Source organism: Syngnathus floridae, chromosome 6 (genome assembly GCF_059516105.1).
Source record: "Syngnathus floridae isolate MCC-2025c chromosome 6, RoL_Sflo_1.0, whole genome shotgun sequence".
NCBI classification, from domain to species: Eukaryota; Metazoa; Chordata; class Actinopteri; order Syngnathiformes; family Syngnathidae; genus Syngnathus; species Syngnathus floridae.
Window position 1 is genome coordinate 13,168,850 of NC_142418.1, and position 20,601 is coordinate 13,189,450.

At 39.3% G+C, this 20,601-nt stretch overlaps 1 protein-coding gene and 1 long non-coding RNA gene across 2 annotated transcripts in view; one reads left to right on the forward strand and one right to left on the reverse strand.

Moving 5' to 3' along the window:
* syt9b (synaptotagmin IXb) overlaps nt 1-20,601 on the reverse strand; it is a 23,272-nt gene continuing 2,671 nt past the window's right edge. The window contains exons 2-8 of the mRNA XM_088379495.1: nt 9,871-10,046; nt 9,422-9,639; nt 8,592-9,132; nt 3,360-3,480; nt 2,576-2,747; nt 2,369-2,498; nt 1-1,208 (exon numbers count right to left, since the gene is read on the reverse strand). Of these exons, the coding sequence (XP_088235621.1) occupies nt 1,131-1,208; nt 2,369-2,498; nt 2,576-2,747; nt 3,360-3,480; nt 8,592-9,132; nt 9,422-9,639; nt 9,871-10,046 (1,436 nt within the window). The 3' untranslated portion in view covers nt 1-1,130. The remainder of the gene's footprint in view (nt 1,209-2,368; nt 2,499-2,575; nt 2,748-3,359; nt 3,481-8,591; nt 9,133-9,421; nt 9,640-9,870; nt 10,047-20,601) is intronic.
* The window catches only part of LOC148396627 (uncharacterized), a 16,367-nt gene continuing 11,039 nt past the window's right edge, over nt 15,274-20,601 (forward strand). Inside the window, exon 1 of the long non-coding RNA XR_015859158.1 lies at nt 15,274-15,354. This is a non-coding gene — a long non-coding RNA (uncharacterized LOC148396627). The remainder of the gene's footprint in view (nt 15,355-20,601) is intronic.

The window sequence follows — 20,601 nt, forward strand, 5'->3', positions numbered from 1 at the left end:
ATTAATAACATCTGAAGGGACATTGTAATCAATACAGATTGTGTTTGTATTCTCGTCTGACAGAAGCAAAGCTAAGCATAATGCATGCATTTACTTGACAAACATAAATCATCACTGCAACTTATGACAGTGTCCAAAACACTTTTTCAAAACCTAAATGTAAAACAAGTTTACAAATACAACATGGTGTTGTCTCACTTTAAGAAGAACATTTATTATTCACAATATGTTGGCTGTTTTGTTTGTTTGTTTGTTTGTTTGTTTGTTTGTTTGTTTGTTTGTTTGTTTGTTTGTTTGTTTGTTTGTTTGTTTGTTAGCCAACTCCTGTGAATGTGTATGTTGCCAAAGATAGAAAGGCATTTTGGGGATGAACTAGTTTTTGTTTATATCTAAATACACAATAAAAAAAATTGCTAAAATAGCATATTGCCAATGACTGGTTGATGGTTCCATTTTTAAATGGAATCCTGATTTTATTTCACTTATTCTATGTGGGGCATATTTCTAAATTAGGATAGTTCAGTTAAAATGCCCTGAAGCGAAAGAGAATACATTTAAAAAACTGTACCCAGACACTCTAAAAGAGCTCTTCTCAGAAAAATGCATACACACAAATATTTCTATGCCTCTATTTTCTTTATTTTGACCAAACACTGTGATAAATGCTACTTAAACATGCTTTAAGGAAAATAAAAAAAGTTTAATTATTTTTGTTAGCCTCTTGACATGTTCTTAAAGCAAATAGTTCACTACATTTTTAGAAAGCTAAAATGAAAGAAAAAAATATTTTCACTTCGAAAATTTGACATTTATTACGTTGAACCAACCTTAACTTAATCCTAGGTAGTCAGTCACAGTCATCTAAACTTACACAACTCACACAAAAGTAAGTTTCAAAATATTAATATTGTTATTTAACAGCTACAATGATTATAGTATAATGCAGCAGTTTAGTTGGAATGTATTTGAGATTTTTTGTAAGTAAAGTAGGGATAAGCCTTTATGGTTCTTTTTGTAGGTCCATTCTTCATTAATCTACCAACCTGAGGCTTTGGGTGCCTGTGTGTGTGCACGTCTGAGTGTGTGCCTGCGTGCCCCTGGTGTTAGTGTGTGTGTTAGTGTGTGTGTGTTCAGGGTGAGGGTGGTGCCTTCAGAGAGTTGGTGGATCCTCCTTGACTTCCGCTCCCTGCTGCTCCCTGTCCAACCCACTAATTCACCACAAACAAAAAAGACAAGAATGGTGCAGTTAGTTGCAGAAAAAATGTACATGGGAAAATAATGCAATGCTGGCGCTGGTAAATTCATATTTTCTTTCGTTAGCATCCACTCTGGTGTCACACGATTATACTCGGGCCTGTTAAAAACGAGGTCTCCATGGACAAAGGCTTAAAGATGCCTTCAATTCAGATGACGTGCTGGCAAAAACCCTCCTTTTTATTCAGCCACACATTCATGCGGCATAAGGAGAAAATAAGGTTCTGTCCGTTTTGCTCAATGACATAAAAGGTGCTTCTAAAGTAAATCTGATGAATTGGAAAGCCTTTAGTCGTTATCAATTTAGTGTGCCAGTCTGTTTAGAACCATGACTGAAAAGCCTATTATTATCATTTTTATTATCAATCTCAGTCCATTAAGTCAGCAGAAGTGTAATTTGAAATCAGAGGTGTGCAGAGACGTTCGGCAAGACAGGTGCTCGAACTTAAAGTGCGGCACATCACTAGTTTTGAAACATCTTACAGGAATAAGGATTGGTATATTTGTATGAGACTGGACTATCCCTTCAAAACAGATTAATTTCAGCAAGGCTAGAAATGTCCTACCAACCCCAAATCCAATAAAGTTGGAATATTTTGCAAAATGTAAAAAACAATCCATCCATCCATTCATCCATCCATTCATCCATCCATCCATCCATCCATCCATCCATCCATCCATCCATCCATCCATCCATCCATCCATCCATCCATCCATCCATCCATCCATCCATCCATCCATCCATCCATGCATCCATCCATCCATCCATCCATCCATCCATCCATCCATCCATCCATCCATCCATCCATCCATCCATCCATCCATCCATCCAGGCACGCACGCACGCACACACAAACACGGGGACATACATTATCTATTCTGTTTCTGCCATTTTAACTCCTTTTAAGCTCCGCAAAAGCTTTAGGTTTTTCTGCAAGGGTCCGACTTGTGCGACAGCTGCTTTGTGTAGACTGTGATGGAGAATTCGCTCTACCTTGTGGCTACTTGCTCGGTCATGTGATACCGTTAAAAAGTGAGCTCTTAGAGATTTGAATGATGCCTCAATGAATCCAGATTGACCTTTATGTTCTAATGTTTATATAAATTGTCATACCTCTACTAGCGGGTGCCAGTGTGCGACAGGCTTGCGTGGATATGTCAACATCTCACTCCAGTGGTCTCGTCCCAGAGTGTCAGCCTCATTACCCACTCTGCACACCCCGATAATTTCGTTATGTCCAACTCTAGAGGAAGCACAAGAGCAAAGTGCTCAATCTCAGATTTGCTCACAAAAAAAAAGCATCAAAAGTAACTAACTGACCGATCATAGTCCATGACAGCTATAAGTAGACTTATTTGATTGATGTTTTCTGGAGGGACATCAAAAACGATGGCTTCATTGTAAACTGGGTTTAGAGTGTTGCGTTTGGTTGACGTCTTCCTCTTCTTTAGCCTCCGGCCCTCACACATCAGTGACACCTTTACATATGGATCTATGGAGTAAGCATGTTCAATAAGGATTATAGAATCAATGGGCAAGAACATCTCTGCTGCAAAAGTGTTCTAAATTAAAACCTAGGAGCTTCAACCAGTCATGTGTGGTGAGGGTTCATGACTGTTGAGGTACTACTACTCTGGAAACAGCTATAAACATTTTTTAAATTTTGTTGTTTTTTGCTCTTAAAAATATATTCAGTCTTCGGTCTTCCCTTTATTTTTAATGTGGCTCAGATAATGGATAAATAAAAGCCCCATTTATAAAATTACTTAGATGTCTGGCAGCATCACTGCATATCTGATGTTATGAACTAATCCATGTCAAAATTGGCAATAAATTGGACGATGAACTATTGGAGCCAAACACTTTTCTGGCTGTTCGTGTGAGTAAATATGTCACAAACATTCATTAAATATATGAGACAGACTGGTGAATGTCAGTATGTGTAATAAAACATGTTTATTGGCGAGAGAAATGCAAACAGCAATGTTTCTCGTGTGAGTGCTCGTGTCAGCCGGATGAATCGCACCATTTTTTTATGATTATATCATTGATAATCAAACATACCTTTGGATTCTCCTTTGTTGCATTAAAAACAAAAACCCACCTGAAGCACCGGTGATGTCCATGGCTTTGAGATTTCTAGCTTTGATCATGGTGATGGTGAGTCTGCCAGCCGTGGGGAGATAGCACAATGAGAACATCAGCTCTCCCAGATCCACATTGTCCTAAAAAGAAATATGTACAGATTTCATTTGAATACCTCAATCAAGCTTTTTCCCTTCTAAGTGTATTCACCAAAATCACAGATTTTACGAGGTCAAACTTGTAGTTTTTGGGAAGCAAGTCTGTTATACAACTATTTTGAGACACTGTTACAATCTTATACAATTTGTAATAAAACAAAAAAATTGTCCTGCTGAGAGTGTTTCTTGTTTTTTTGTTGAATTGACCAACTAACGCACGGCCACCTTGCACGACAATTTATGGAACAAATGCAAATGTTATTCTGACTTGCAGGGGTGTCATACTCATTTAGGATGTGTTTTAGCACCCACAATGTTACAGGTAAAAAGATTCAACACCCATACTTTTCCCCTCGGTCACCATGCAGTGTCATGCCAGATTTTGGGAAAATTCTTCCCGCCAGCCATGGCAAACCGACCAACACGACAAAGCCTGTCTGTTAAGCTTAATTTAAAATTATCATGGCTCGAGGCGGGAACATCCAATCTGGCCAAGCAGCTCATTGCTAATCGGTGACTAGTTGGAAGTGGACTACACAAGCACACAGACACTCAAACCACCATTACTGGCTCGTTACCATTTACGTGAACATATTTGCTTGACAATAACCATGAAAATGTATTGTTAATAACAATAGTGGATGACATCAAATGCAATCAAATAGGTCAGTATTGTGGCATGCAATATAAAAGCTTATACAGTGAATGCATATACAGCTAAGCCTCGATTTTATGCGGACTTTGGGGTGCAGAATGAAGAGAAGAGATGGACATGTGGTTGACGGGAGTGAGGACCGCAGGAAAAAAAGAATGATATGCCGTTGAGTAGTCAAAAGTAGAAACTGCCTCCTGTCTTTTCCCACTGCAAATTTGCCGATATCGTTCATTTAAATTATTTTAAAATAAAGTTCTTTTGTCACTTTTATTTTTGTACCTTTAGCTGATTTTTAGATTTTTGTCAAGGTACCAGGATCGAGGTCTTTTATGCAGGTATAGTATTGAAGTAATTATGTTAATATCGTGTGTAGAATGGTTTGATGATGACGTGTCTTTGTCAAATTAATATTAATGTACCTAGTAGGAAACATATTTAAAGGTCAGATGCAGTGATGAGTAATTCTGGAAAATCATTGCCCTAGATAAAATGGAAATATGCAGGTGCACAGACTCCTTAATGGTTATAAAGCACACTGTCGGCTTTTGAGAAAATTAGAGGTTTTTAGGTGCGCCTTATAGTGCGGAAAATACGGTACGTATAAACGGGACATTATTTGTAAGTGGCAGAACACAATATTTGAATCTGTGCAGAAGTGTACTTAAACAGGCAAGCATAAACTGATCAGCCTTCCATAAAGCACTCCACCAATAATTTCATATCCTCCTACACAAACCCATTGAGCTTGCTTTTAGACTACAGAGTGCTGGCCACTAGTCTTGAGCACTCAAATCGGGACCTGCGGTCAATAATATGGTCGCATGTGCTCAGCCAGTGAAATTAGAGCTGAGACCTGAAGCACAACAATAAAGCAGAGTGAGAGAGAACAGTTCATCTTCTCCAATTACAAGACCAACACCTTCTTTCCCTGAGGAAAAGTAAGGTTCTTTCATCAATTTTCTCAAACTTTGATAGATTTTGACAGTCTATCTTGATTTGCCACCGTTTCTTGGTCATTTTCTTCTTCGCGTTGCCACTCTGTGTTCAGGACCTAAAATCAAAAACTGTTGGTTCAAGTACAGTTTCAGTAGCCCCATAATTGGCATGAATTGTGGAAAAATCTAGTTTTTCGTCATTGCACGTTTTTGACTTATTTTAAGAGAATCGGGCCTGTTCAGCTTCCTTGGGACAAATGCAGCCCGCAAGCCTTGCACGTCATTTAATCTATCAAATTTGATGGTATTTTTGGTCTTTGTTAATAGAAATGAGTCTTATGAGTATAATGCAGATAATAATTGGACACAGTGATGTCTGTGGATGTGTTTGGGGAGTCAATACTACATTCAGTTCTTCAGGATTTTTGATAGAGATGTTCAAATAACCAAAATGCAGTAGAACAAAATAGACTTTCACTTGACTGATGAAATATTGATGAAAAAAAGTCTCAGAAAATGAAAGCAAAGATATTGTCATTTCGTTTCAGGTGCTATCATGTGCTGAACGTGAGATGAGACATGGATGCTTGCAGTATCACTTGCATTGTGACTTCTTTTGGGGAAACAAACAACTTGTTGGAGCCAAATGAATGATAGCATATCTGTACTTCAATCTTAGATTGTGAGGACCACATTAGGATTAGATAGCAATAAAAACATGGATAAAGTTCAGCGCTATTCTACTGAAAAACTTTAGCACAGAACTAATCCCAACATTGTTCTGTATTGACCAGAAGGCTACCCAAGAGCCTCGCACGAGAGTAAAAAGAAAATATTTTATGACTGACTAAAGTTGGTGGAAGGAAATAAATCAGTCTCATATTGCGACGTTTGACAGAATGAGGCTATTGCTTCACAACAAAGTTATGCACGTAAATGTGAAGAAAGTTATTTTGCGGTACTTCTGCCAACTTTTCCTCTTCTCTGCTTCTAATATTAAGTGACTAGGTTATGAATTATATAATATGAGCATCTGAATTAGCCGAAAGACATAAATGGAGATAAAAAGAGCCCAATAGCATGACCTCATCAGCAATGAAGTGTGTTATCATTTGTGTACTCATTACTTGAGGAATTTGTCAATAAATATGTGAAGGAATTAAAAAAAAATCGTTGTATCACAAAAAAAAAAAAAAATCCAGTTATGTCTTATACACTGTCATTTGTATGGCGGTACAGTGACACACTGGCTAGCACGTCCACCTCACAGTGCAGAGGTTGTTGGTATGATTCCGGCTCTAGCCTCCCTATGCGGAATTTGCATGTTCTCCCCGTGGGTTTCCTCCGGGTACTCTGGTTTCCTCCCATTTCCCAAAAACATGCATGGTAGGCCGCTTGAGCACTCCAAATCGCCCGTAGGTGTGAGTACGAGTGGGGATGGTTGTTCGTCTCTGTGTGCCTTGCAATTGGTTGGTGACAAGTTCATGGTGTCCCCCGCCGTCTACCCTAATTCAGCTGGGATAGGCTCCAGGACGCCCACGAGCCTCGTAAATCGGAAGCGGTTCAGCAAAAGGATGGCTGGATAGATGCTGTTATTTGTATTATTAAATCCAGAAAATTATATAATTTGGACCATGTACAGTAATTTTGACCCCACTCCCCAAGTTCACTAGCCTCTGTAATTAATTTTCTTGCTGAGTTTTTGTTAATTTTGTTTAGAGTGTTTTTCAGCAAAAATATGTCTTCCTCTCTTTATACTCTCATTTTAATATAAATGGAAAAATTGCTTATTATTTTATTTATTATTTGTGTATATATGCATCAATCTAAGGTCAATTTAGAGTGTTCTAATTCTGTGTGGAAAGGTCATAATAATAAATAATAATATAAAATAATAACGCTAAAAAAAAAAACACACAAAAGAGTGAAATTTAAAAATCAATGTGCCCTATTCATTCACTCCACACTGAAGTAAAGTATGTCTGGGTCTCATCAGTATGTGTTAATTACAGCCCAGTACAGGATTTTTGAATATTGCACGGCTATGATTAATGCACATAGTCTAGGGACTATAGATGAGTCCCTTCTTGCAATCCCTGTGGATGTAACCTACTTCTGCTGGATAAAAACAGATTCCCTGAGCATATTTACTGCCCATCCTCATGTGTTTACAGTTAAAAAAAAAAAACATACAGTGAACCCTTGTGTGTTAAGAAAAAAAAACATTAATTGTACAGTAAATATGACTTTAAAGTATATAAAGTGTCTCCTCATACTTTGACACAGCTGTAGTTGAAAAGTGTTAACCCTCAGGCTAGGCTCTAACCTATTTCGATTGACCTTATTCACCAGGCATAGCTGTCAAATCGGGAAGGTGTTAAGAGAATCAACACGTGGGCATCTGAAGTGATGTTTTTCATGCCAACGTGATGCAACACATAACCACGTCTATCAAAGCACTGCACATACGAGGAATGCTCGTCTCTCCCACGCAAACCTGACAAACTTCCAAATTTATCCCAGCACAAACACAGTACATATTCACAAATTCGAGTAACTAGTATACAGTGTTCACACGATTATTACGGGGGTTACGTTCCAAAAAATGTCTGCAATGAGTGAAATCTGTGATGTACGTATAACTTGGTGTTGAAAATGGTTGCAAGAATGGACGGTTAGGGGCCGATTTAACATGTCACGGTCTAAGCAGAGGTGGGCATCATGCTCCCTCCCTGAGTATTGCATCCCAAAACAATACGGGACATGTCATTGCAGTCTACCAAAAGGTAGATAACTTTGTTTTATTTTTTCATTTGTCCTTTATTTGGCTGCATGTCAGGTGTGTAGCGCTTGCGTCTGATGGGGTGCTGGTAAGTTCTTTCTCGGCGGAATTTCGCTGACCCGGATGGACTGAGTGAGGCTGAAATAGCGACAGAAATCACAGGGACGGAGGACAATGCCCACCTCTGGGTCTTAATAATAACAATCTAGCAGTTATAACAATACCAGCACTTGCTTGGCAGGTGCTCACGCTGTCACACAGTGTGTCAACGCTATACATGAATTTTAGTGAATAATTTACTATAGATGGCATCTGTGTGTTTTCGTCACGCTATTTCTCGTTGTGTTTGGTTATATCTGGGTCACCACCCGTAAGGATTCTTACAGCTTTCATTAAACATTAATTGTCTCTAAGTATATTTCAGTGTTTCTGTCTCTTGAAACCGCATGAGTTCTACTTTGAGGGAAAATTAGACACATATCCATTGATACACATCCTGATACTATTCTCTCTGGACAGGATTTTGGCCTTTTTAAAATCATCTGAGCAGATGGTCACTCTCTTTGGCTTTTTGACCAAATTGGATAGGCCTGGCCTATATAATCTGCAAACACATTAGGTCAAGTAAACTCCGCCAACTGGTAAAATGTGAAAATGGTAATATTATCAAAAGGACAACAGAGTGAGTTACACATGTCGAATATAAAGATTTATATCCTACCGAAGTGACATATTGGATGTCCCGGCTCAATTTAGTTTCTCGTGGGAAGTCTGCAAGATCCAGGAAGTTGTCCACCACCACTTGCCCAATCAAATCATGGCGAGTGAACCTGTCAAAGTCATAGACACTGAAGTGCAGCTTTCGGTTCGACAGCTCGGTGTATGCCACTGGAAAGAGAAACACCTCATCAAATACTGGGTTGAGAGTCTTGCGGTGCACCTTTGTCTGGTGCTTGTTTTTACGATCAGGCAGCAGGTAGATCTTCACGTAAGGATCAGAGGTCCCAGAGAAGTCCTTGGCGGGAAGATCTTGAGCCTTATGAATCTTTACTATCAGCTGCTCCAAATCAAAGTCAAACTTAAGGATGAAATGGAGACGTCCACAGCTGTCTGTCCTACGTCCATCATCTGTGTCCACCGAGCGTTGCTTGTAAAGTTCTGGCTTGATCCGACCTAAACCAGTCAGACTATCCTGACGCTGGAACTGAGTAGGATTGAAGTCTGGGTTGGACAAGTTCATCTGACGACGGATGGAGTTGTGCCTGTGAGGAAAGGTAACATTTTAGGCATCAAAAATCACACATTTTGTTTTATTTACAAATTGTTACTATAAGGTCAACAATGTTAGTATGCTTGATATGATTAAACTTTTTGTTAATAATAGATTATAATGTAAAAGCTTCTACTCTGAATTTGTCACTTTATATAACACAACTCTATTTATGTATTGCATTTCATTGCTGCAGCTGTTTTAAAATTTCTAAGTTCACACGTACTTTGTCCTTTTTTTCAATTTCCGTTAGCATCACAATAGTTTCGAAGTGTACTGACCGTACTGATGACGTAGGTTCTGTGATTTGTCTTTGCACTCTGTCCCTGGCCAAGGTGTGGGCCTGGATATGGTCTACCTTGGCCTGGGCCTCCAAAGGGATGTCAGGTGATGTGTGACTGATCTTTAGACCAGACTCTGGGACAGAAACAGCCATTGGGAGTCCTGATGGCTCCTTCATACAGCCTTCTTCACTGTACTCCCTGTCATCCCCATCCACCTAGGGATACAAATATTTCAATATCGTATAGATAGATAGATAGATAGATAGATAGATAGATAGATAGATAGATAGATAGATAGATAGATAGATAGATAGATAGATAGATAGATAGATAGATAGATAGATAGATAGATAGATAGATAGATAGATAGATAGATAGATAGATAGATAGATAGATAGATAGATAGATAGATAGATAGATAGATATTTCACATCGTTTCACTTTACCTCCGTTAGAACAGGTTCTTGGTCCCCTCCCAGAAAATGTGCACCCTTTAGGACATCTGGGAGAAATCGGCCACTCAGCGGTACCCAGCACAGTTTCCATGATACAAATAGGGAGACACTGAACAAAGCCAGACCACAGGTGGTGACCAGCAGGGACAGCAGGCTCACTGATACATCTGGAGATAAAAGAGAGCAGGAGACACTAAACATGGTTCAAGTGATTAAACGGTATCATAGAAAACTCCAATTCATAGCAGGCATGTCTGTTAGTTTTGTTGATGAACAATGTGTTTCATGTCCCTGTGGAAATGTCTTCTGTCACATTTTATATACACAAATATAAGTAAAAAACATTAACCTAAGCCAGGTAAGAAAGTAATCTTGTTTCATGCCGAATGAACTGTTGTGTCTGTTAACACTGTTGACCTATTTTGTTTATTTTATGAGATAGGTTAGGCACATTGCAGTACTTTGCTTCAAATAAAAAATCTATCTATAAAATCAAGTTTATAAAAAATGTATCTATCTATAAAATCCAATATTTCATAGTGTGGTGTCGATCAAGATTTTATAATTCCTTAGATGATTTATTTGGCTCGGTGCAGCGTCGGCAGTAATGCGGACCCTGTACCGGTCCGTTGTGGTGAAGAGAGAGCTGAGCCAAAAGGCAAAGCTCTCAATTTACCGGTCGATTTACGCTCCTACCCTCACCTATGGTCACGAGCTATGGGTCGTGACCGAAAGAACGAGATCTCGGATACAAGCGGCCGAAATGAGTTTTCTCCGCAGGATGTCCGGGCTCTCCCTTAGAGATAGGGTGAGAAGCTCGGTCATCCGGGAGAGACTCGGAGTAGAGTCGCTACTCCTCCACGTTGAGAGGAGCCAGATGAGGTGGCTCGGGCATCTTATCAGGATGCCTCCTGGACGCCTCCCTGGGGAGGTGTTCCGGGCATGTCCCACCGGTAGGAGACCCCGGGGACGACCCAGGACGCGCTGGAGAGACTATGTCTCTCAGCTGGCCTGGGAACGCCTTGGGATCCCCCGGGATGAGCTGGATGAAGTGGCTGGGGAGAGGGAAGTCTGGGAGTCCCTCCTAAAGCTGCTGCCCCCGCGACCCGACCCCGGATAAGCGGAAGAAGATGGATGGATGGATGGATGGATTTATTTGGCCATAAGAATTTAATCTAATAAATTTTGACCATTGAGTGGTATATGTAAAAGCCATAGGACTGTCATTAAATCGTTTGTTGCAGCAATATCATAATGATCATGTACAGCGCCAAAAGAAGTATTTGGCACCTTCCAGATTACTTATTTATTTATTTATTTGATATTAATTGCACTTAATACCTGCTGCAATCAGAGTGACAATGACAGTATTGGGGGGAATGGCAGCCCTAGTCAGAACCCCACTAGTGTTCTGTTATTGGACTTCTATGTTGGATGAACCACAATGTGGTTTTTGATTGATTGACTTTGATTCATTATTTGACCTTTTCCCCTTTTCGAAGGCACTCTCCAAACACTTGTTTATTTACTGTCAGCTGGCTTCCTGGCTTTCTCTATTTAACACGAACATTTTATATTGTGACGGTAAATTAAAAATGACTCACACTATTATGCTTCAAGGCTGAAAATACGAAGAAAACCAATCAATCTCAACTGAGCAGCGAACATTTGCGAATGTTTGCCAAGATAGAGAATGTTACATTCTCGTCAGGGTTCATTCAAGTTCCCAAATGTTCTCTAGACTTTCGCCAGACCTTACCCTGTACTTTTCTTGGGAATTTTCAAGAGACTTTTTAATGTTAATAATTTCCTTGGGACAAGAAATACCACTAAACCCGTTGGTGAACATCTGGTGACCTTGAACAAACCCTGATGAACCCTAACGCACATTTTGTTATCTTCAGTGGGATGGGGGCTTAAGCAATAAGTTAAATTCCAAGAATGCTGAACTTGTTTTGACGGGGAATTATTTGTCAGCATTTCTTGGTTCTTGTAGTTTCGAATCTGTGTTTAAGAGTGTTCCATTCCCAATTAATTTTTATTGGCTTTAATTTTATTTCCGTCTTCGTTTTTAGCTTTGAAAGGGGAACTATGATATCCTGTCAAAGTTATGCTGGAGGTGGAGAAGAAAAGCTGCAGGCACTGCAGTGCTCAAGTGCAAAATCTTGTCAGGCCACTGAAGAAGCAAATGGAGAGAGACGGTAAATAAACGCCACAGCTGGTTGCACTTCAGAAGATGTTTTTAAAATGACTTAGCAGGCTAAGTTAAGTCATTCTGCAACTTCACATTCACACAGCATTACAAGTTTTCATCTTTTAAACATTGCACACAAGCATTGATACTCAAAACTAGTATTTGCAAGGCCAAAATGATCTACTTTATTTGGAGATCGTAGAAAAGCGATCATGAAAGAATTTTTTCAAATAGTTTCAAAATAATTTGGAAAGACAAGTCAAGTAGTGGTTAGACTGCCTCACAGTTAGTTTTTCATTCAAATTTCAACTCTCATCTCTGGCCATCAGGAGTTGGCCATTATTTTGGCTTCCTTCCACGTTCTAAAAAGATACATGGTCGGTTAATAAATGACTAAATTCTCCATGGATGTATATATGCACATAAATGTCAAGTTTAAGAAAATGGACAGATGTACACGTACAGAAAAACGATACATTTGGAAAAGAAATTGGGTAATGTATCACAACCAAATACAATCTATATACTTAAAAACTGTCACCAAATGCTACATTTGATCTAGGTCATAGTGGAATGTCCATAAATTGAGACCAATATTTATTTCCTTGCAGCACACTAGAAAAGAAAAGATAAAAACTGAGAGTACTCTTGAGTGACACAAATGATGATGTATGATTCTCAATGTCGTTTCCATTAATGGCCAGCCATCTGTAACTAGTTTGGCTGTGATTCTAAATGTCAAATCACACGTGAATTGTGTTACAACAACACAGATGCTTACAGCCAATGAAAACGGCAGTTTTTTTTCAAGGCATTTTTCGCAAACAAATGTTAGGTTGTTAGGCAGCTGAGCTCTATTATGTAGGCCTACACTATATGCAATCCATCCATATCATTGCGGAAGTAACTTTTAACTTGCCACCATTTTCTGTTACTTTTGTTTTTACAGATATACCGTATTTTCCGGACCATAAGGTGCACCGGACTATAAGGCGCACCTTCAATAAATGGCCCACTTTAAAACTTTCTCCATATATAAGGTGCACCGGACTATAAGGCGCACCATTAATGCATTAATTTTCTGAGACAGTCCTGTATAGGGGCCGACCATTCGTACCGAGATTCCACGAACCATTACCATTATGAATGAACTTGTAAATATGTAACTATATCCTTTACTATATCCTTTGCAGATAGGTTGATATTGCAAATGAGAATCTGTTGTCTATTGCACTACCAGAAAAGTTAAAGATTAAAGTAATAACAAATTTAGGTGCGCCTTATAGTCCGGAAAATACGGTAGTCATCATTTATACTTTCTGTGATAATTCTGAAGCAGCATAAAGGATAGTGTATACTGTGTTATAAAATGAGTCTTCACCTGGTATTGTAACTGCAGGGAAAAGGAAGGTTATGTGGTGAACAGATAATGCTGGTGGATAATGCTCAAGTGTGAAGCAACTTTCCACAAGCACATCTAATGGCATGGTGGAGTCCAACCGCTATAGATACTTGAGGGATGATTATGTACATAGTGTCGTATTTCATCATATACTGTAGATCTTTCATAGTCGCGCTTGTCAGTCTCAGTCAGACTCATCACAGACAGCACTTTGCAGTACAGTACTTGAAGCTGGATGTAATAGTGCAACACAGTCTTTATGCAATGTTACTGTCAGGAAACAATATAGCCAGAAGATTATATATTGGTAGTTTGCTTCAAAATCCATCTGTCATGTCCTATTTTATTGGTGACACTACATGACAATTGCAGTGAGAAGAACATGCACATATTCAAATGAACATTAAAGTACAGCCAACTTTGTGTGAAATGAGGCCAATTCAAGTGTGTTGAACTGACCAGGGCTCCAGCTGGGATGAGCTGAATATTACGTGTCTCCCTGACACAGATATGCATAGAGGATTCAACCTTTTTCATTTGTTCCAATGCCTCTTTATATTGACTTTGAAAGAAATCTAATCTCATTTCTTTTATTTTTTTAAATAGCAATAAATGCACTTTTTAGTTGCTACAGGGTGTCTTCATTTTCAACATCAGCCTGTAATCAATATCTGTATAGCTCGGAGCAGCTAATTGCATTCAGCAGCGCCACTAATCACTAAGATCACTACATTATACTGCGAGATGCCACAATCATCATTACATATCTCGAAGGAATTTGATTAATGTAATGTGATTGGGCTTGTGGCCCGTGGAGTGAGCTGTGCTGCTGTTATGTGGGCCCAGGCATGAATCAGAGCAACATGGAGGTCCAACCTCATGTTGCAGCCTAGCTGGCAGGCCAGATTCATTCTGATACTCAGAGGATATTCTTCGTTCCTTGCTCTTTGGGACTACTGCTACAGCTTGTGTCATGTTTATATTTATACCTGAACCTCAATTTTACTCGCGTCGATTCCACATGACTTCTCGTCTATCACGGTTTGGTCATGGACCCCAATTTTTTTTCATCGTAAATACATTTTCAAGGAGTATTTTAAATGGATGATATAAGTACCATATAAAGCTAAATGACTAGCGCGTAAACTTTAGTGCTGGTGATTTGATAAATTTCTGTGAACAATTTATAGGCGTTATGACTGCTTTAATATAGTGTTGAGGATTCAGAAGGGGGGAAGTTTGCGGAAGCACCTCATCCACACGTCAAAGAGCATAGCCGGACACAGTCGTAGAATAAGTGGCTGTTTTATTCTCTCTTCCATCCAATTCACATCGCATCAAAATTACTTACTTACTCATGTGCATATTGCTTAATTTTTGATAAAATGTCAACAGACTTCGATGTGTGTGAAAATTAACGGTGATGGACGATAAAAGGAACCCTTCGGCTGCCCAACAACCCCTTTGACCTGAAAACATGCCTTTCTAAAAAAAAAAAAAACACTTCCTATATGACGCGCTTTCAGGGTTAGTGGGTTTCCCAAATTCTTGACCCCAAAGTCCGCGTAAAATCGAGATTTAGGTGTATTTGGGTCCTTTTTTAAGGTATATGGAGAAAGTGCCTTTGTCACGTCTCGTCCCCAGCCGTTCCACTATGTGTCTGTTGTCATGGTTTCTGTCTGTGTGCTCGCCCCTCCCCTCCTGTGTGCCCATGATTAGTTTGATTATTCTCACCTTCCTCTTGTTACCTGTCGTGTATATAAATCCTGTCTGCCCCTCACGACCCTTCGGGTCATTGTGTGTGTGTTGTTGTCGTCTTGATGTGTTTTTGGTTCCTGTTGTCTTTTTGATTCACGTCTTTTGTTTCGCGTCCCTGTTGGTAAGTCCTTTTGTTATTTCATTAAGTCATGTCAGTTTGCCGAGTCTGTTAGTTTGTGTTCTCCGATAAACACTGGTCCAAGCTGCATTTGGTCACCCTGCTCCATCTGATTCTTGACAGCCTTTTTTGTGGCTTGTGTATGGGGCTAGAAAATGTTCTTGGATTAAACTTTTGTATGTTTGTTATTTACTGTATTTATTGTTTATTCTTACGTCAAATTTATAGTCAAGACTGACATTTGACAGACTCAACTTCGCTTTAACGTGTGATTCACCTTTTAATTGACTGCCCAATTGTTCTTATTATGAGCTAAATCAGTGAGTCTCAACTGGTGGGCTGCAGAAAGGTAGTAAAATAATTACAGGGGGTCAGGCTCCAGAACATATCGACCTAGTGGTGCTCCAGCTTCAGATGGCTTAGGTACGCTTTGCCTTTTCCTTCATTTATAAATATCAAAAAAATAAACAAATGCCCTCTGTCATAAATTCAACCCAAATTTAATTAGTTCCATTATTTGTCTAGGCTCCTGATTGGGTAAGACTGTTTTAAAATTAGGGGTTGATTAAAACTTTTTGATGGGGAAAACGATTTTGGGCAGAAAACATGGCAAAAAAGGCGAGTAATCTGTGGGACTGAATCAAAGAGCTCCTTTGAGTTACCAAGTAGGAGTAGCAAAAGTCGGTGAAGCGTTTACAATCTACAATCACATAAATGGAGAACACGAGAGCCACTTTATGCCTGTCCAACAATGTGATTGGATTTTCCGGATAGAAGCTCTGACACTTATGTTCTGCTGGGTCTGAGATGACTCAAGCTTAAACCACCACTGAATACAGTATCATATTAAAATGGAAAGTCGCCCCACACGCATTCATTATGTTATTATGTCCCCTTTCCATGTTTGTAAACAACGATGACTAATCAGGATGCACGGGCACAGTTGATGCATAAAGGACAGGGGTTAATAATTTGTATACACAAGCTGACTAACTGTAATGGATGGTGAAATTTACTTTAAAAAAAACAAACATTGCCAGATGGTGAGCAACTTGCCAATCCTTTTGAGATTTCAGAGTGGGAAAAGATGTTCCAAAGTGGCCCGATGTTCATTTTTAATCAGTGGAGAAACCCTGCTTGGGCTATCACCCAAAAGAAAGGAGAACTATGGCCTCAATGCAAACAACTTGAATGGCAGGGTGAGTAACAAAACCAGCTCATCTGCTCCTTCGTTTGGTTGCTTGACATCAAAGGGAACTGAGAATCGCACCAAATTGTTGAGATGGTGATCTCGGTGGGATTGCACTGTAGGGCTACTTTGAAGTTGCTGGTTACTGGTTATCACTAGAACTGCACTTATCCACTCTACCTCGCACACCAGCACACACAACTAGACATGATGTTGTTTGAAATTGTTCAAAAACAATAACAATGTCACACTTTAAAAAAAGAAAAAATCTTCCCATCCACACAATTATATCTGCTGTCTTTTTGCTCCTCTAAGGCTGACACAGATTTTGATGATGTTGGACAGTCCATAGACACACATACTACAAGAATCCAACCAACTTAGTTACTACAAAACCAAATTTAAAACCTCAAAAGTTTCAACCTGATTAACACAAAAGTAATTAACAATTTGATTATACTACTACAAAAAGGCACTTAATAATTCATTCGTGCGTGTGCCAAGATGGCCACAAACTTTCGTTCGTACTAAAAAATGTCGATGTAGATCTGGATGTAGGGTGTGCTCAGGAAGCGTGTCTGCTAAACAGCAGTATTGCTGCACAATTCATTTTGCATGTTCTCTGTGGAGTTTAATGTTGGGGTTAGGCCATATCCTTATACTGCCAAGACCATATTGTGAACAAGTAGATTTCGTTCTAACAAAACCCAAATTAGTTTTTAGATGAGTTTACAGCACAATTTGATTGATAAACTATAATGGCCTCCATTTTAAAGGTACAGTGGGTGCAAACATAATTTTGCCAGCATGACTCAACAAAATGAGAGGGGGCAGAAAACACTTTTATGCTTGTGCAAACGGTTTTGAAAGGCCAGATGGCAAAACTGCTTTCGGCACACAGTGACAATTAGTCCTGGCCACCCTGGGAGGAGTATTCCAGGTGCCCTGTCCTAAGTTTTAAATGCAGAGTTGTACAAATGGGCAGGTGCAGACAATTTACACACACTACCACCCACACTCACACACTCACACACACACACACACACACACACACACACACACACACACACACATTCACACTTGTGGACAATTTGGAGCACCCTAATAACCCACCATGCATATCTTTAGAATGGGGGGGAAAACCAGAGTACCCGGGGGAAAGGCCGGATGTCAAGATGTCATATATATATAGTATATCAGCTTTTAACTTCTAATTTCTTGCAGTTGGCGCTACGATGACGATAGTGGAGTCAACTTCAATTCGGCTATAATCATTTCGCTCGTCAAGCTCTCTCACTCTCCCTACAAGGTTGCAGGCATTGGGTTTTATTTTTATTGACAAACCTTTTATCAATATTGACGCTGCAAAATTGGGAGACTTTGGCAGCATTTTAAAGTCACCTAGGAAAAAATATTAGTCACCTCATGAAAATATTAAAGTCACCTATTGAAGAAAAAAGATTTCCATCCATAGGCAAGACATCTGGCCATTCACTCAATAGTTGGTGGTGGGTTCCACATGGCGACGTGCATTAAAAGGAAAGATGGGGATTATTTTGGCAAATAGAAGACTAGACACAAAAATGAGGACACCAGATGTTGACCAAAATTTATATTATTGCTTCCTTTCCTCAGCAAGACCTTAATGTGGGTTCTCCATGGGTCCATTTTAAATCCTACACACTTATTTAATCGGAAACCACAGAAGCAATTTTAAACTGAGGTTAATTAAAAAATGCCAAATTTACAAAACTGGGCTGCACTAAACATAGTTTGAAGGGTGGATGTGAAATATTCAATATTAAAGCATGATGAGGACTGAAATCCATTTAGGCACCATGGCAGTGCTCTCATACCAAGATTTAAGCATGACACTTGTTGAACACCATAAGCAAGTGACCTTGTTTCACTGCTGTGACTGAAACTATGGATGAGATGCATAGCTTTGCTTTACTACACTCATAATATTGGAATGTATTACCCAATGAAAGCCTATGATTAAGGCCAGTTTATTACTTTCTGTAGAATGCTGCTGTCAAAGCGAGAGCGAGGCCACTATATGTATATGCCAGCACATTAGATTGTACCGTATTGTCTCCTCCCAAGAGTCAACCTCCGAGAACAGCTCAATAAGATGCAGCAGCCAAGTCAGCAGTAGGTCAATAAGAAACAATAAGTGAAAGGGCTTTGGAGAGCGAGTCTAAAGGGAAATATTTACATAATGTTCTTCTGCAGAGTGGGAAAATTGCTCAGCATTAACAATACCTGGAAGAATACACAGAATTTAAAAGAAGGGAGGTACGTAGAACGTTGGTGGGGGCAAACATAACTAATGAAGTTGCAAAGGAGAATGTGAGAGAACCATAACTTGGTTCAGATTACCCAGGAAACCCATTTTACCAAGTCCTAAAGTGAGTCCACAAAAATTTACAAATTTAGAAAAATTAAATCAAATGCAACTAAGAGTGTAATGAAGAAATCCTACAAGAGTTTAATGAGTTCTTGAATCATCAAGTGACTCAGAGTGTTAAAAACTAATTTTATGCAACATGGAGAGCTAAAGAAACAAGTTTCCCATGGTAACGACTGGTTTCTCTTTTATTTTAAGAGAATATCCATCCATCCATCCATTATCTGTACCGCTTGTCCCCAAGGGTGTGCTGGAGCCTATCCCAGCAGTCTTCGGGCAGTAGGTGGGGGACACCCTGAACTGACCGGCTCGCTCTGCTGAAGTGCATTGTGTACTGACTGCCGTCAAACAACCCAAGATTTTCTAAAAGATCTTATGAAATAGAGAACCAACTGTTATTCCACATTTTTGTTTTTTCTTGCTCAACGACAGATATCTTGAACTAAAACGCAACATACTGAATAAAAGTAACTTATTACCAGGGAAAGTGTTACAGTTCAGAAATATATAAAACAGTACAGTCATGTTTTGGCCATGTTTGGTGGTGGTCAGAGGGGCCGTAGGCGCACTCTGGCAGCCTCGCTCCTGTCAGAATGCCTCAGGCAAGCTGCGGCTGCTCACATAGTTTTCCACCACCAGAGTGTGAATGGGTGTGGAAGTGCTTTGAGGAAACCAGAATTCCCAGAGGAAACCTACGCAGACACAGGGAGAACTTGCAAACTCCACACAGGGAGGCCCAGAACCCGCAACCTCTGAACTTTGAGGCAGAATTGCGCAACTGTTCCGCCTGTTGTTTTTATTATTATTATTATTAGTAGTATTGCTATTATTATTATTATGTGTTTAGATCAGTAAATATTGAAAATTATTAGGTTGTTTTTTTAAATTAAGACAAGTCAAGTTTATTCATATAGACCACGCCCAGCCCTAAAGGACCTATAAGCCCATGCAGATGGTCTCCAGGTCAAAATTAATAAGAAAGCTTGCACTGGTGTTGACCTAATTAAAGGCTGCAAAGTTTTCCCTGTGCTGTTTGTTACATCAACACATTTTCGAGGCCAGTAACTAGAGCAGCATCAACCATTTGTTCATGCCATATCCCTTTGATCCAAGCTCCAACCAAAAAGCAGCAGCTAACAATGAATTACTGCCTTGTTTATGTAGAACTAATCAAAATGACAATGAGTGGAGAAAAATACAGCATTTGTGTTGAATTCAGATACACAGCTTTTCTTAACTGAGGTGTACGGATAGGTTTACATTTTAGACATTTTTGGCTTCCCCCATGAAAAGTCGTTATATTTACTGACATCCAGTTTACCGCATTCTTGAATTAAGAGTTGTTATTTCGAACATCTAAGCAAGCTTTTGTTATACATGCCATTGGTCATATTTAGAGTGAAGTAACATATTTACAATAAGGTGTTTGACATGTTTCTTCTACAATACTTAATTCATAATTTTATTCAGATGCAATTTTTAGTGGGTCATTTACACATGTTCCTCTTCAAAGGAATGTCTAATTCACATATTAGACATTTTTTAATGTGTGCATGCTCACCCATTCATGCTTTGAACGTGCTTTGCAAGTACAGTGAAGCCTCGGTTTTCGAACGTCCCGGTTCTCGAACAAATCGAGATTTTTTTGCTT